Source organism: Caenorhabditis briggsae (assembly GCF_000004555.2).
Source record: "Caenorhabditis briggsae complete genome, chrIV, whole genome shotgun sequence".
Taxonomy (NCBI): domain Eukaryota; kingdom Metazoa; phylum Nematoda; class Chromadorea; order Rhabditida; family Rhabditidae; genus Caenorhabditis; species Caenorhabditis briggsae.
This window is the reverse complement of record NC_013487.2, coordinates 3,051,581-3,066,623: the sequence shown is the minus strand read 5'-3', so window position 1 is coordinate 3,066,623 and position 15,043 is coordinate 3,051,581. Positions and strand designations below refer to the sequence as shown.

General features: G+C 36.8%; 2 protein-coding genes across 2 annotated transcripts in view; both read right to left on the bottom strand.

The window, feature by feature from the left end:
* Positions 1–37: 37 nt before the first annotated feature.
* Positions 38–3,665, bottom strand: CBG22385 (the record flags this gene model as incomplete). The annotated part of the gene is made up of 7 exons (XM_002647161.1): positions 38–300; positions 477–600; positions 1,802–1,955; positions 2,262–2,402; positions 3,036–3,117; positions 3,182–3,292; positions 3,608–3,665. 7 exons carry the CDS (start codon positions 3,663–3,665, stop codon positions 38–40), a joined length of 933 nt encoding a protein of 310 aa, XP_002647207.1.
* Positions 3,666–4,171: 506 nt separating this feature from the next.
* The window catches only part of Cbr-rga-5, a gene marked incomplete at both ends in the record, with an annotated part of 17,324 nt that continues 6,452 nt past the window's right edge, over positions 4,172–15,043 (bottom strand). Inside the window, 15 exons of the mRNA XM_045244946.1 lie at positions 4,172–4,286; positions 5,283–5,440; positions 5,673–5,822; positions 5,913–5,999; positions 6,166–6,312; positions 6,357–6,448; positions 6,722–7,132; positions 7,404–7,533; positions 7,935–8,061; positions 8,255–8,309; positions 8,392–8,465; positions 8,822–9,000; positions 12,449–12,826; positions 13,378–13,953; positions 14,813–14,928. Of these exons, the coding sequence (XP_045097555.1) occupies positions 4,172–4,286; positions 5,283–5,440; positions 5,673–5,822; positions 5,913–5,999; positions 6,166–6,312; positions 6,357–6,448; positions 6,722–7,132; positions 7,404–7,533; positions 7,935–8,061; positions 8,255–8,309; positions 8,392–8,465; positions 8,822–9,000; positions 12,449–12,826; positions 13,378–13,953; positions 14,813–14,928 (2,795 nt within the window). The remainder of the gene's footprint in view (positions 4,287–5,282; positions 5,441–5,672; positions 5,823–5,912; positions 6,000–6,165; positions 6,313–6,356; positions 6,449–6,721; positions 7,133–7,403; positions 7,534–7,934; positions 8,062–8,254; positions 8,310–8,391; positions 8,466–8,821; positions 9,001–12,448; positions 12,827–13,377; positions 13,954–14,812; positions 14,929–15,043) is intronic.

The window sequence follows — 15,043 nt, the reverse complement described above, 5'->3', positions numbered from 1 at the left end:
GAAAAAATTCAACTTTCTTAAAAATGAAGGATTTTTATTAATTCACAAAAGTGACTTGAATCTGATCAGCACTTCGAACATCATTCGTTGCCGCCGCAGCAACTCGATCTGCTTTCATTTTGAGGATCGGTCGGAATATTTGATACCGTATCGGTGGGATGAACAGTAAGGGTCCTGTCGCGAAAATGATGGACACCATGAAACGAACCGAAAGGACGCCAGTGACATAACGAAATGTGATAAGATAGTCACCAGCGAATTGAGGGAAGATTGCAGGGATCAGAAAGGTTTGGATGGCACCTGGAACGAAGAATACGGTTGGAGTTAAAGTTATATGTTATGTTTTAAGTGTATCAGTAAAAATTTCCTGGAATCTGGAATTCTTGAGAATGAAGAGAAACGGCTTAGAATAAGTTATGAGCTAGAGTTATAAGTTACGTTATAAGTGTGACAGTATTAAACGAATGAAAACTCACAAAATTGATAAATATGTGCTACAGTAATCAGAAACTGAAGAATGTAGAACCAAAAGTAGCTGAAATGGTTCTCATCGCCATCCTTTCGTCTCATGAATCGCTTGCAGGTGCTTTTTATCAACGCCTGAAAAACAAACTTACTTAGACTCGATTTATCTCGGTTCTTGTAAGAGATTTTCTAAATCTGTCAACTTGTGTTATCATAAAATCACCAACATTTTATCAGTTGACTACTTTTTGATATCACTTACGGGACCCAGATAATTAAGCTCAAAGTGCAATGAATTTTTGGGGCCAAGCGCTTGCACCTTAAGCTCAATTATCTCGGATTCTGTGTTGTGAAAACTACGCTTCCACAAGTCGGGTGGAATCCTTATCGCAAAAGCAGTGTGAAACAGACTGAGTAACACGTCTAAAACGGCAGGAGACAATACATAAATCAGCAGAACTAAGCAGATTCCCTCGCAGAACTGCAGTTTACTTTTCCCAATTTTCCATTATCTTGTTTTATATTTTAATTATAGATTCTCCCATCAGGCTCAACTTCTTGTTTGCGTATTTCCCGCCGACGCGTCGCTTCTCTTCCCGTCCCGTCGTAGTCGCCACGCTCTCTCATCGGTGTCCAAAGGAGCGCGCTTGGATAATTTTAGGACTTGCCAATTGTAATTTAATTTCCCCCGGCAGATTCATAACTTCGCACGTTTTCTATGAATTAATACAAGTTCTGTCTAGAAACAGGTTTGTATTCGCAGTTTTTGTCCCCCGCAGATATTGCAGATTTATTCTTCACAGAGGGAACTGAACCGCCTTGAAAAGCTCCACACGGGTCCGTCGTCTACGCAGAGGACTCGCGTATCGCAGAACTGGAAAACTCCTATTTTTCTTATGTGTTCATGATGCCGAATTCCCTTTTCTTTCTCCCCTTTTTGTACAATGTGTCCCGGTCCCATGCAGTATTATCAGGAGTTTTAACGCGGCGGAAACACTCTGTACGTTTTCTCCAATTTAATAAAAATGTCATCTAAATCCTTAGTTGTACTTTCGCTACATTTCAGGTCAACCTCTCAAAGCAGTCTTGTATTCGCAGCTCTCCTAGTCGTCCTATGTAACTTTCAACCCTCTATTCACATTCAGTCTTTCTAGTCGTTAACTGGAAGTTCTCTTCGGACTTCCAGGTCATCACATTCTGTAAAAATATCAAAAAGTGGTCAACTGATAAAATGTGTATCATAATATCGCTAATATTTTATCAGTTGACTGCTTTTTGATATCTCTCATGGAAACTGAGATAAATGGGTCTGAAGTTATCAAGGAGGAGTGCTTACCACCAAATGTTGAACCAAATAAAAAGGCAAGAAAAACACAGATGGAAGGGCATAAATGCAGCTGAAGATTTTGACGATGCCATGAGAAAATTGAAGATTCACAAGGAAAATTGAACTGGTCAAGGAGAAGATGTTGAAGAAGTGGAGGGTGTTTCTGAAATAAATTTTTGTCAAAAATTTTTCCTGTTCTAAAAACTGCAGTTAAAATTTGAAAAAAAGAGAACATTGATAGCGTTCGCAATTCGCAAATTTTTCTCAATTTCTGTAAGAGTTATCTGATTGTGAAGTATGTCAGCTGATAAAATGTTACTGGTGTTATGGCAAACATTTTATCAGTTGTCAAACTTCTGACATTTTTTATAGGAACCGGGATAATAAAGTCAAAGTAACTTCTTCTCGGTTTCGAATATGCCATTTAAAAATGATTGATAATTCCGACCATTATCATAATTTTAATTACCTCATTCTCCCAGTGACCTCAAAACTGACACTTCGATGTTTTGATACTTGACGTGCAAAATAGGACAACATTAAAAGATGAGCAAGTGTGAATGTGTACTGTAGTGTGGTTTCTATTCGCAGCAAGTAGCACAGGAAGTAACTGGAATTGTTTTCGCTGTTTCGTTAATACGATATTTACACAATATTTATTAGGACTACATTGAAGCGTTATCAAGTTATCAAAGTTTCACTCAATACTTCAAAGAGAATTCTATCTTCAACTTTGATCCAATTTATCTCGGTTCGTGTAAAAGATGTCAAAAAGTGGTTAACTGTTTAAATATTGCTGGTATTACGATAAACATTTTATCAGATCATTTTTTGGTATTTTTTACAGGAAAGCATACTTGTAACGGGCCGGGCCGGGCTTTTTCCCAAATTTCGGAGTCCCGGCCCGGCCCGGTGGGCCTGTCATTCCACAAGTTTTGAAAATTTCAAAAAACACATAAGCGGGGACCCTTATGTGATTTTTTTCGATCAAAAAATTTTTTTCGAGTTTTTTTTTGATATTTTTTGATCAAACAGACAAACAATCCAAAAAGCACAAAAAAATATAGAAAATTGTATTGAGAGCTCAAAATTCGGTTCAAAACGACAAAATTTTTGCTACCGGGCCTTCCGGGCCGGGCCCGCGCCTTGAAATTTTCATCAGGCCCGGGCCGGGCCCGGGCTTTGGCGGGCCGGCCCGGAATTTTAAAAGTATGCAGGAAAGGAGAAATATGGGCTTATGTACCTTTGAGACGCTTCCATTGGAAAATAGGCGGTGAACACCGACTTGATCAATCTGATTGGGAGGATTGGCCAGGTTATTAGCACTGAAATTTTTTTCAATTATATACGGTCCACATTTTATCAGTTTGCAATTTTTATATCACTTACACAGATTCCTAATATACATTTCAGTCGGTGTCTTATTGGACCGCATGCGGAGGTATAAAACAGTAAGGTAGATTAGAAGAATGTGTTCCACTATGACGAAGTAGCCGCGGTCTGAAAAATCCCATGGAATGACTAAATTATCTGTAGAAAAATGGAATTCAATTATGACTAGTGTGGAACAGATAAAATTTCAAAATTTCGTAAGTTCAGATTCTGATGAAAATGGGTTACTATTGATTTATCCAGATATTTGTACTTCAATCTAGTACTGTACATTTAAGTAAAAACTAAAAGTTTTTGAAAAATTTGTTGAATGCAAAGTTTTCAATCTAGGTCTGTTTTACACCCTCCAAAGTTTTCAAAGTGATGACAGTCGAGCTCCAGACTCCTAAAAATGGGCTAAAATCAACTAGAAAAGCAACTCACAATGTCCCACTGCATTATACTCGAAATCCTCATACGGAACACAAATATCGATCATCATTTTTCCTCCTTTTTTTTAAAATTCGACTGAATAAAATAGTAAAAATGTAGCCAAAACCACTAATCCGTTTTGGCAGCTCAATGAAACAGAAAAGTAATAAGATTAGGGAGAAAAAAATGGGTGAGGTTGTCATGGTGATTTTTTGAGTAAGATGCAGGTGAAATGAAACGAAATCTGCGCATAAAGCAGATGTTTTTATAGCTGGAATTGATAGGAAGTGAGCAATGCACAATTTTTTTCGTAAAAAAATTCCAGTTCCAGAGAGTTCATGAGAAAGTTTGACGATTATGATCAGTTTTCATGATGTGACCGAGGTTTTTGAACAAAACTACTAGTTTTAGCATGAAACGGCTAATCCCATCCTATTCAGCATACCAAAAAACCTGTAGATCTTCAAACTGAATCATGTGTATTATAACGAATTTTATTATCAAAAACTGAAACACGAAAAAAAAAACTGAAATTCAAAAAATTATGGCCCGAATTAACTGAAGATTTCAATTGCTTCACAGAAGCGTGCTGATTGGGAAAAGTGAATGAGCGTTAACGATGAGCAATTCGAGTGCCAATTGAAATGCAATGATACCAGATGATAGTTCTTCATACGATGTGAACACAGGTCTGAAAAAATGGACCATGTTTTTTTTCAGTTTGAAAATTGTTTTTTGAAAAATAAATTCTGTTTCAAGCATTTGGTAATATGTAGATTGGGAAACACTGATTTTGATAAAGGTTTTGATTTTTGAGCAGTTGATAGACATCTTTAAGGTAGCTCAAGATAATTCAAACTTTAAGTTAGTTCAAGCTAGCTTAAAGTAGTTTAACATTTGAGGTAGCTAAAGGTAGCTGAAGATAGTTCAAGCTTAAGGTAACTGAAGGTTACTGTAGTTACCTTCAATTCGTGAAATTTATGTTTCAAGGGGATGATAAGATATTTAAATATGCTGATTTTGATAATGATGGTATTTGAAACTTTCAACCGTAGCTTGAGGTAGTTTAACCTTTAAGTTAGCATGAGATAACTTAGGATAGCTTGACGTAGCTTGAGAAAGTTTAAACTTTGAAGAAGCTTCAGTTTGTTCCGGCTTGCGTTAGTTTAATGTAGTTTAGAATAGTCTATCCTTTAAAGGTGGGGGGAAATGAAAAAAATAATGTTCTCGAAATTCCGTTCAAAGATGCCCCTCGAGGAGTTGAACTTGTGAGGGCGATGATTGAGGGTGCGGCGCCGCTACCGACTGAGCCACGCGGGCAAAGAGAAAGGGCACGCCCGATTGCATACATAAAGGCGAGGACGACAGCTGTACGCAGAGTGACATTAAGCGTTGTACACCGTGACGGTAGAATGCATACTCTAGCTACAAAAAAACTACGAAAATTCTCCTGTCCCCCCATCTTTAAGGTAGCTTAAAACAGCTTAAAATAGTTTAAGATAGCTTGAGATAGTTCAACCTTTAAAGTAGATTGAGTTAGTTTAAGATAGTTCTAGCTCAAGGTAGCTTAAGGTAGCTTAAGGCAGTTTCAAGGTATTCAAGGTTTCCTTTTTGGTTTGAGTTTTTCTTGACTTAAAGAAACGAGACAAATTATTGCGCCGTTTTTAAAGTTTTCGAATATTCTTACCTGAAAAGCGTGGGTGTCCACACTTTTGCCAAATTATTCGAATTCATGACGGTCTTGGGTGAACATGACACTTTTGAAAGATGCGTGACTAGATACCGTAGTACTTGTTGGTTGGATGAAGGAAGTTGAGATAACGCGTCGCGGATTCCGTTGATTTTCTGAGAAAAAATAAAGTTGGGGTGTCATCTTTAATAACTTCCGCAGAATCGGTGAACACTATGATACCAACTTGAAACAGTGATTCATGAAAAGGCCATAACTCGGCTCAAACTTGGATTTCCGGATCAAATCAAAAAGGTTAGTGTAGAACTTAATATATCTTCAAAATGATACTAAATTTAATTAAAAACGTTGAGTTTGACCCGAGTTACACACCAGCAAGTACAATACCTCTTGCTCATCCTCCACCATCATAATCTGCTTCCACCTGGGATGAAAATCCGTCGGAATCAGCGACTCTGGAAGACACGAGAAGAAACTTTTCAGCGCTGTCGCTGCCACATGGACCGGTGTATCGAATTGGGAGACGTCGAAATCGCCCTGAAGCTTTTTACTGTTTCGGAAAAGTCATAAAATTTGAAGTAATAGATTTTTCTCGATGAGTCAACAAGGCCGAACTGCTAAACTTACTTTTTTCAAAAACCTCTTTTCCAGTTCGGCCAAATGGGTTTGGTTTCCTGGAACGCGATACAGTCCCTCTTGTTCGAATCCTCCATTCTGAAAAATGGGTTTCATTTCGAGCTCAATTATCTCGGTTACTTTAAAAGGTATCAAAATCTTGTCAACTAATGAAATGTCGGTGATAACATAAGGAACATTTTATCAGTTGGAAATTTTTTGATATTTGTCTCAGAAATTAAGATAATTAGGCTAGATCACTCACATTCTCAATAAACTCGATACATTTTTCGAGATAAACTGCAATTCCAGATGTGGACGATGAACACAGAGTCTCCAGATTCTCATTTGCTGCTATCACTCCTTGAGTACTGGTACTCGCCGTGTTGCAGTTGATAAGCGATGTGCTTAGCTGGAATTCCAAAATGAGATTCGTTTTGCACGAAAAGTTCTTACATCATGTGTAGCACTTTTATTCTTCATGAGCCGTTTTGAAGATTTCGATGGGATCCAGGACAATACATTGGACACTTTTTCGGTGGTACTATCTGGAAGTAGATGGTATTTTTCTCTTAAAGAATCAATTGGACCCATAAATGGAGGTAAATCGATTTTTCGACTGCGTTGCTGAAGGCTGCAAAAACAAGTTTGTGAGTTTTTGGTTACGGTACTTCTGAGGAAGGACAAGGTGCCTAACGACTCGATGTGGCCTTGGCTCAGCCAATAGCGATACGGTACTCCAAGTTTTCTATGCTAAAGGCGGATCAATAATTTCTCAATTTTTCCATCCCTCATACCACCCTTTTGTAACAGTAACTCACTTAAGGAAGAATACAACTTTGCCTTCCGATCGGTCCTTGGCGACTGTGGAAGCGACCTCGTTGCCATTTTCTCCAAAAACGACGATATCTGTTCTGGAGACGTCGTTGGCACAGAGCTCTTCTTCTTATTCTCCTCTTTCTTCTTTCCCTCATCTGTATCCCCCAAATTCTTTCGTAACCGGAACGACGTCGCAACTTTTCTAACAAATCCTCGACTTCGATCCTTTTCCTTCTCTTTTGTTAGCGATTCAATTGATAGCGATTTTTGCTTCTGTTCAGCGGTGATTGCAGTTTCTGGATGTAGTTGGAAGAGATTTGAAGTTCGGTGGAGGCGGTTGATGGAGTCGTTGGATAGGGAGACGTTAGAAGTACGCGATCGGCGGGTGACATCAGCGGAGACGGCGCGGGGAGCTGGAAAAGTGTATTTTTGAATGATGATGTACTTTGTTTTGCCATTGGTCGGCCGCGGCCCGGGCCGTGAGTAGGTTGCCGTGGACCAATAGTCCGTTCTTTCGAAAGCGACCGCTAGGCCGCCTATCCCAAAAACACCCAAATTAAAATTCTTTCTTTGTACTAAAACTAATTTAAACAATAGGATAAATGGAATTTATGAAACTGGAAGATTTTTGAAATATAGTAGAATCCCTCGTATCCCCAATCATCCTTGTTACTGGTTTCATACCTGAACTAGCCCCGGATACTGTAGACGTGGTACTTCTGGTTTCTGGAGACGAGTCGTATTTATTGAAAATCGGGGAAGCAGTGATTTTTGGAGACGATCCATTGACCTGTATGATTGTGTGTACAGCGTCCTGAAATTTTTTAATGTTTCAAAAAGCTAATAAGGCGTTCAAGGTATTTTGATAAATATTAAGGAGAACGCTTTCGTAAATTTAAGAACCGAGGATTTTAAAGCTGAAATACCGCATAATATGTAAAAGACTGGCAGATAATTGAACTTTGAAAATTGGGTATTTGCTTAACAGTATTTAAAAACAGTGAAATTAGTTTCAACTTAGTTTTCGCAACTGCATTTGACCGCAACTATTTCAGTCCTCATAAGAGATACAAAAAATTTGTAAACTACAAAGTTGGTGATATTATGATAAACATTTTATCAGTTGACACATTTTTGATATCTCTTACAGAAATTGAGATAATTGAGCTCAAAGTTTATTTAGAGGAAATACGTTACGTTGAAAATCAAACTCACATTGACCAACGAGTAGGCTGGCGAGAAATCCACATGCTCTGGGGTTGCCAGTGGTGCTGGTTGGATTTCAATAGGGGCAGTGTAGAAATGGGACAGAATCAGAGGATCGGTTCGGGTGACACGGTTTCTGGAAAATGTTTAAGAATCTAGGTCCATAAAATCTATAGCATATACCTTGACCCTATTTATTTAGGTCCTTGTCAGAGATATCAAATTTTCGTCAACTAACAAAATTTATATCATATTATCACAAACATTTTATCAGTTGACAGATTTTTCATATCTTTCGAAAAAAGCACGATAAATAGGATCAAACTAACCTCAAATTTGAGTTCCCAGCTTTCTGACGTCGACTTCGATTAGTGGTGTCGGGTTCTAAAGCAACGTTCGACAAAGAGAACAAGATGAAAATTTTTTGACTAAATTTGTTAGATTAATGAATCCGTAAAAAACTAACTTGTCAACAGTTGGATTCCTGAAGACGTGAAGGATGGAGCCAGCATAGAAGGTCGATCATTTTCTAGACTTCTTCTGAAAATATATTCTTTGCGAGGATCATTTTTGCAGTTTTCTCGGAAAAAAGGTATCGTAAACTTTGAACTCAATTATCTCATTTTCTATAAGAGATATCAAACATGTTTTAATTGATAAAACGTTACTGATAATACGATAAACATTATATTAGTTAACAATTTTTCGATATAAAATTGAGATAATTGAGCTCAAAGTTGCTGTTTTCATTCAAAACGAAAATTTCTCTGTTTCAAGAGGTCCGTGTATTACTATTGAAACTTCAAATCTTAATATACGTCGTATATATATATTAAGTAGCTTTAGTAATGTATAGTAATGTAGCTGTAGCTTGCAAGCTCAAAAAATCATCTCACATTTCCTCATTCTCCATAGTCCGAATCGTTTGGACTTGTCCATCAAGTACATCATTCAAAAACTCCATCAGCTGTCGATTCAGAAAATTCGTCTTCCGTTTTCGTAAATCTATCACTGAGAACCGAGCGCCAATCGCTTTGCAAAGTTCAGCACCTTCTGATAGATATTCCAAGTTGAGCTGAAAAAAAAGGGGAATTGGTTATTATAATTTGGGGGTGGGAGGTATTTGAGGGGGCGGAGCTTGGGGATTGTTTAGAAACTTCGGAAAAAGGAATGGAAATAGTTCGAATCCAATAAGCTCAAAGGGATGTCACATTTATGAAACAGTAAAAACGTTAAAAACTCGAAAAAGTTTTTCAATGTTTCAAGAACTTTGTAATACTCTTACACAAGTCGTGACTTTGTTCAATAGTGTAAAAACGGATCAAGCAAAAATATGAAATTCCTAAACTTTAGAAAGTTATAAATTGAGAACCATGGCAAAAATTGTTAGAAACTTTAGTATTATTTATGAAACAGAACTTTTAAGCCTAATTTCCAGTTTCAAATTTTGAAAATAGGGCCAAAATAGGGGTTTTTGTCTCAAGACACATTTGATAATAAAAAACGATTGAAAGCGAGAAATTACTATTTCAAAATTCTCGTAAATTTGAGATAATGCTTATTAGGGTTGGCAACGGGGCTCCCGCTTTTACGCGGGAGCCCCGCCTGTGGAAAAAAGCAGTTCGTTGAATGGAAAAAAGCAGTTTGTTGAACTTGATATGGTTCATTCCTGTCTAACAAATGAGAAACAAAAGGTATATAAACCTTAAAAATGAAAGCGAGAAAAAAATTGAGAATCTCGTCAAAAAACGAGCTTTAGCTAGCCGCCTTTCAAAGCAAACAAAGGAAGAAGGGACGGTTTGTATCCACTCTCCTGTGCTCTCCCCCTCAAGTAGTTCTCTCCTCTCCCATTCTTCACAAATTTCTCTCTCTCTCTCTCTCTCTCTCACACACACACACACACACACACACACTTGCTCTTTTGCACGACGAACAGTCAATATCATGCACACAACACTTGTAATGCACAAAAATTAACCAAGTTCTAGAATGTTATTATAAAACTTTGATTATTCGTAGCTGTAACCAAAATTGTCAATGTTTCAATAAAAAGAAAAAAGTACAGTAAATTAATGAAAGCTAAAGCAACGTTTCGCGGCAGAGGGTTATTGAATTCAATTGGAGTTCACAATTTTGAAAACTGGTGAAACTTGCTTTCTAAAACAGCAATATTTTTGGGACAACACAATAGTTCGGTCCCAAACTTTCTGAGACGTCCTTTAATACCAATTATGCCTATTATTTTTTCGTGATTTGAAAATCTTACAGCTGTTGGAACATTTTTAGAATCCAAAATACATAAATTTACAGTTTCAGATGTGTGTTAAACTTTTAGTAAAATTTTAATGATTTATTAAATCGTTGATATATACTATAGTTCAAAAAACTAGTGAAATCAGGGCAGCCTACTGTGAAACGCAACAACTTTCTGAAAACCCAGCACAACTAAAATTTGCTGTTTCAGAATGTTTTCATAGAAAATTAATCTTGTGAAGAGTAGTTATTTATTGTTTCCAAAGAAATTATCATGGAGGTTCCAATTTTCGAAATATTTAATCATGCTGGATCATTGCGACGACGTCACAAATACTATCTCAAATCACTTATCAAAAACTCAACAAAAATATCTTCTCAATTTCTCTCTAATAGAGTAATCAGATGTTGGAACTCTTTACCCGCCAAAGTGTTTCCGGTGAAGCCCTCGTCAGCGGCTTTCAAAAATCGACTATTATCCTGTGATCTAAAACATTTCCTTGTCTTGAATTCAACTAATTACTAACTCGGTTTTTCCTTCATCTCCGAATTACTACAAATGTATGTCCCTGTTATATCTCCTAGTTTCATAGACATTTCACGTGTTAGTGGTTTTCTCCCCTTCGTTGAAATAAATAAATAAATGAGTCGAGAAGAAAAAATAAATGAGTAGGTTAGAGTAGAGATGATATCCAAAAAGTTAACTTTTGAACTTCAAAAATCATATACTCAAATACCCATTTTCAGTTTTTCGAAAATCAGAGTACTGTAAGAGAACGCCATCTTTTACTTGGACGTCAAGCTCACTCATCTCAATTTCTGAAAAAGATGAAAAATTGGTCAACTGATGAAATTTTTATCATAATACACCAACATTTTTGTGGTTATCAAATTTTCGATATCTCTCCCGGAAATCGAGGTAATTTAGCTCGAAGTATATAGGGAGCGTTTTTTACAGTTTTTACGATAAGTTTTGTTTAGCAGAAACATTCAAATTGCACAAAGTCAATAAGGAAAAGATTATTCCGACAGTTTCATAACGAAATTGAAACATTGTAAATTTATTTGTCATAAATACTCTGGAATTAGAAAGAAGACACAAAACAATTGTCGAAAACTACAGTAGTTTGAAGAAAATGCGCTACTGCCAAAATTTTTTTCAGTTTCAAAATCTTGATGAATTGAGAAGTTATCAAACTACAAGTTAGTTTTCCACGAATCAGATCAATTCTGAAAAAAACTTGAGATTCTGTGAAACCTCACTGATAGTAATACTCAAGAAAACCAAAGTTTTCTACTCGAATAAACCGTATAACCTGTAGTAAAAAAGTCTGCCAACTTTAAAACAATTTATCTCGGTTCCTGTAAAAATTTTCAAAAAGTGGTTAATTCGTAAAATGTAGCTGATATTATGATGAACATTTTGTTAGTTGGCTTTTTTCGATATCATTTATAGAAAACGAGAAAAATCAATCTAAAACTGACAACTTGGGGGAATCTTTTACAGGTTTATGACATTTTAAAAAAGCAACACCTCAAAACGTTAAATCAAAAAAATCCAAAATTTCCTACTTGAATAAACCAAAGAACCTGTAGTGTCAACTTTGACCCAATTTATCTCGGTTACTGTAAAGGTCATCAAAAAGTGATAAACTAACAAAATATTTAAAATATTATACTAAATGTTTTGTTAGTTGACGACTTTTTGATATATTTTACAGGGATCGAGATAAACCAGTGCAAAATTGAAAGTAATTAAGGAACGTCATGAATAAGCCGTAGTACTGAAATGTTTCTGTTAACTTGTTATGTTAACTACATGAAACTGTTATCTATATAAAGTTTAATTTTTGGATTTTTTTTTTTGTAAAATTAAAGTTAGGACAGTAAGCGAGTGGAATAGGACCGCCTGGCTCCAAAGGACTTTGCATAGTTGCAATCGGGCTGGCCCAGGCAGGTGGCGGGTCGGCTTTACCGGAATGGAATCGGGACTGGTATAGGCGTGATGGGTCCTGTCGAGATCTATCATTTGGCACTAAAATTGTCTGAATATCTCGTTCTAGGGACAAGATATCAGCCGACCCGCTTGCAACTATGGTACTTTGTGAGGGCATTCTTAAGACAAAATGATGTTTAAGAAGTATGTAGTTATAAATTAACACATAGAAACCCTTAAAAAATGATCGTAGGAGTGAGTTGTTGCCACAAACACACATTGCTCATGACCTGCCCGCCCATGCTCCATAAAAACGATGTTATTATTGACTCACCTTCATAGAATCAGTCTCCGTCTCTTCAACCACAGCCACCAACAAAATACAATCGAAATTCACGGACAACGCGAGTTTTTCGATTGCACACCGTGCATAATTGAAACTTGACGCTCGCGCGGAGTTGTACACAAAAAGATAGGCATCGGTGAAGTCCAAAAATTGCATGGGACACTGGTCGTTTTGATGGAACCAAGAATGAAAACTGTTCATCGAGATTTCAAGGGTATTCCAGTTTTGCGTGGATTCGTCTAGAACTTCAAGGTAGCTGGAGCCATCGGATGAGTAGTTGAGATTTGAGGATCGAATGAGATCATTATGGAAGAGAGACGTTGCCAATGAGTCGATGGATATCCGGTCTCCGCACATTGCACAAATCTGGAAGAAACATTTGTTGTTGATGAATTTTGAACTCTCAGGCAAAACTAAGCAAGTCGCGGCATTGGTTCATAGACATTTCACGTGTTAGTGATTTTCTTCCCTTCGTTGAAATAAATAAATAAATTGGCCGGCCATTGCACAGCCTCACTTTCAACCTTGACCCAATTTATCTCGGTTCCTGTAAAAGATATCAAAAAGTGGTAAACTGTTAAAATATTTTTCATATTATGCGAAATATTTTACTAGTTGGCTACTTTTATATATCATTCACAGGAACTGAGATAAATCGGGTCAAAGTTGAATGCAGGTAGATAATGAAATGGGGCCACTAATTGTAAGGAACTAAAATGTTTCTGATAATCATGTGCTGTATCAACATTTTGAAACTGTTAAATTCATAAGTTTTAGTTTTAACATAATTTCCAAAATTTTAAGTTAGGATAGTTAGGAGGTGAAACAAAATTCAAATATTTCGAAGAATTTCTGTTTCTCAACGTCTCCAATGACCTTATTAAAAAATTCAATGTAATGTTGTCTCTGTGTCCTACCTGAACCCTTAGCATGCGCTTTCCCGAATTCCTCCTAGTCGCCTCAAAACACTCTGAAAATCCAGAAGATCCTCCAAAAGTGCTCGTTTGTTCCGAGAAATCATTCAAAATCGAAGTACCAACTATATCGATACACATATCGGCAGTAGGACAATTCAACGGACTCGCATTGAAAATGAATGGTAAAAATGATAAAATCATTTGGTCCCTCTCTCCTTCCATCATCTTCATCCACTCGTACCTCTGATCTCCATCCAACACACTTCTCACCCTCTCCAACCTCTTCAAATCCACGTGTACATATTCTGTGGGTCCCCAAGAATTCTGAATCGCTGAGGAAACTTCTAGAAGACACTCTTCAAGTTGACCACGAGCGTTTTCCATGAGCTTCTGTTGGAATCTGGAGTAAGCTTCTGCGATGACGTCGGGTGTGAGCTTCTTGGTAATTGAGAAGTTTTGAAAATAAGGGAAAGAGGATTCTAGGGAGGAGCCAGGGAATATTTGGGGGACTTCGTGGAGGAGATATTCGAGTTCTTGGCTTAATTGGTGGATGTGGCGAAGGTTTTGTGTTGAGATCTGAATAAAAACTTATTGGACAAAATATTAAGTACGGATTGATTGAAAAGAGTTTTGATCGTTAAATCAAAAATGTGAAACAAAAATTTCAAAAAAAAGTTCAGTTTGTAGTATTTTATCCTTATCAAAATCTAAGCAACTTCTGGGAGTCTTAACGGACATTATGCAGTTTTGCGCCACGGTGTTTACACCTTTGACTGCATCGCCTGGCTACCGTACCTTTTTTTTTAAATACACAATCTTTGACCGCGTAGCGTAAAATTACAGTACCGGTCCATAATATGTACAAAAACGTATTTTTCAGTTGATTTTTAATACCAGTCTGTCCCTTTTTGATGGTTTTAGAATTGTTCTTCTAATCAATTGTTCTACTAATAAATTTTCAAAAAATAAAATGATAATTGGAACTTTTTGAATTTAAACTGAAGCCAGTGGAAATCGCGGCGTAGCCGCGAATTTTCACTGGTTGAAAACTATATTGAAAACTTTGAATTGGCAGCATTTTTGAAGTTTTCTAATTTACCTTTTTTTGTCTATCAGAAATCGGAAAATAAAATGAGTTTCCCAAAAACTCTGTGGATGCAAGTTTTCAATCTAAGTCTGTTTTAAACCCTCCAAAATTTTCAAAGTGATCGGAAATTTGACAGTCGAGCTCCAGGCTCCTGAAAATGGCTAAAAATCAACTGAAAAATACGTTTTTGTATATCTTCCTGACCGGTATTGTAAATATATTTTTAAACAATTGAACTTGCTTATTTATATAAAAAGGTTTGTTTGTGAAAAATCAGGTTGTAGAAACAGGTTTTTCGTACTGTATCTGATAAGGCAATTTCTAGAGAAGTAGATATAATTTCCTCACCCTGAACTGGTCAAAAACGTCTCGGGCTTCTGGCAAAAGTAAAAGCTCAGCTGGAAGTCGTGCTGATTTATTATCTGCGTTGAATGCTGTAGGATTCCATAGCTCAACATCGTAATCTGTAAAAATATGATTATTCTCATTATATTCATTAAATACCGTAAAATCTCTAATAGAACGACACCCGGATCGTCCACTTTGAGCCTATATATCTCACTTCTTTTAAAAGATATC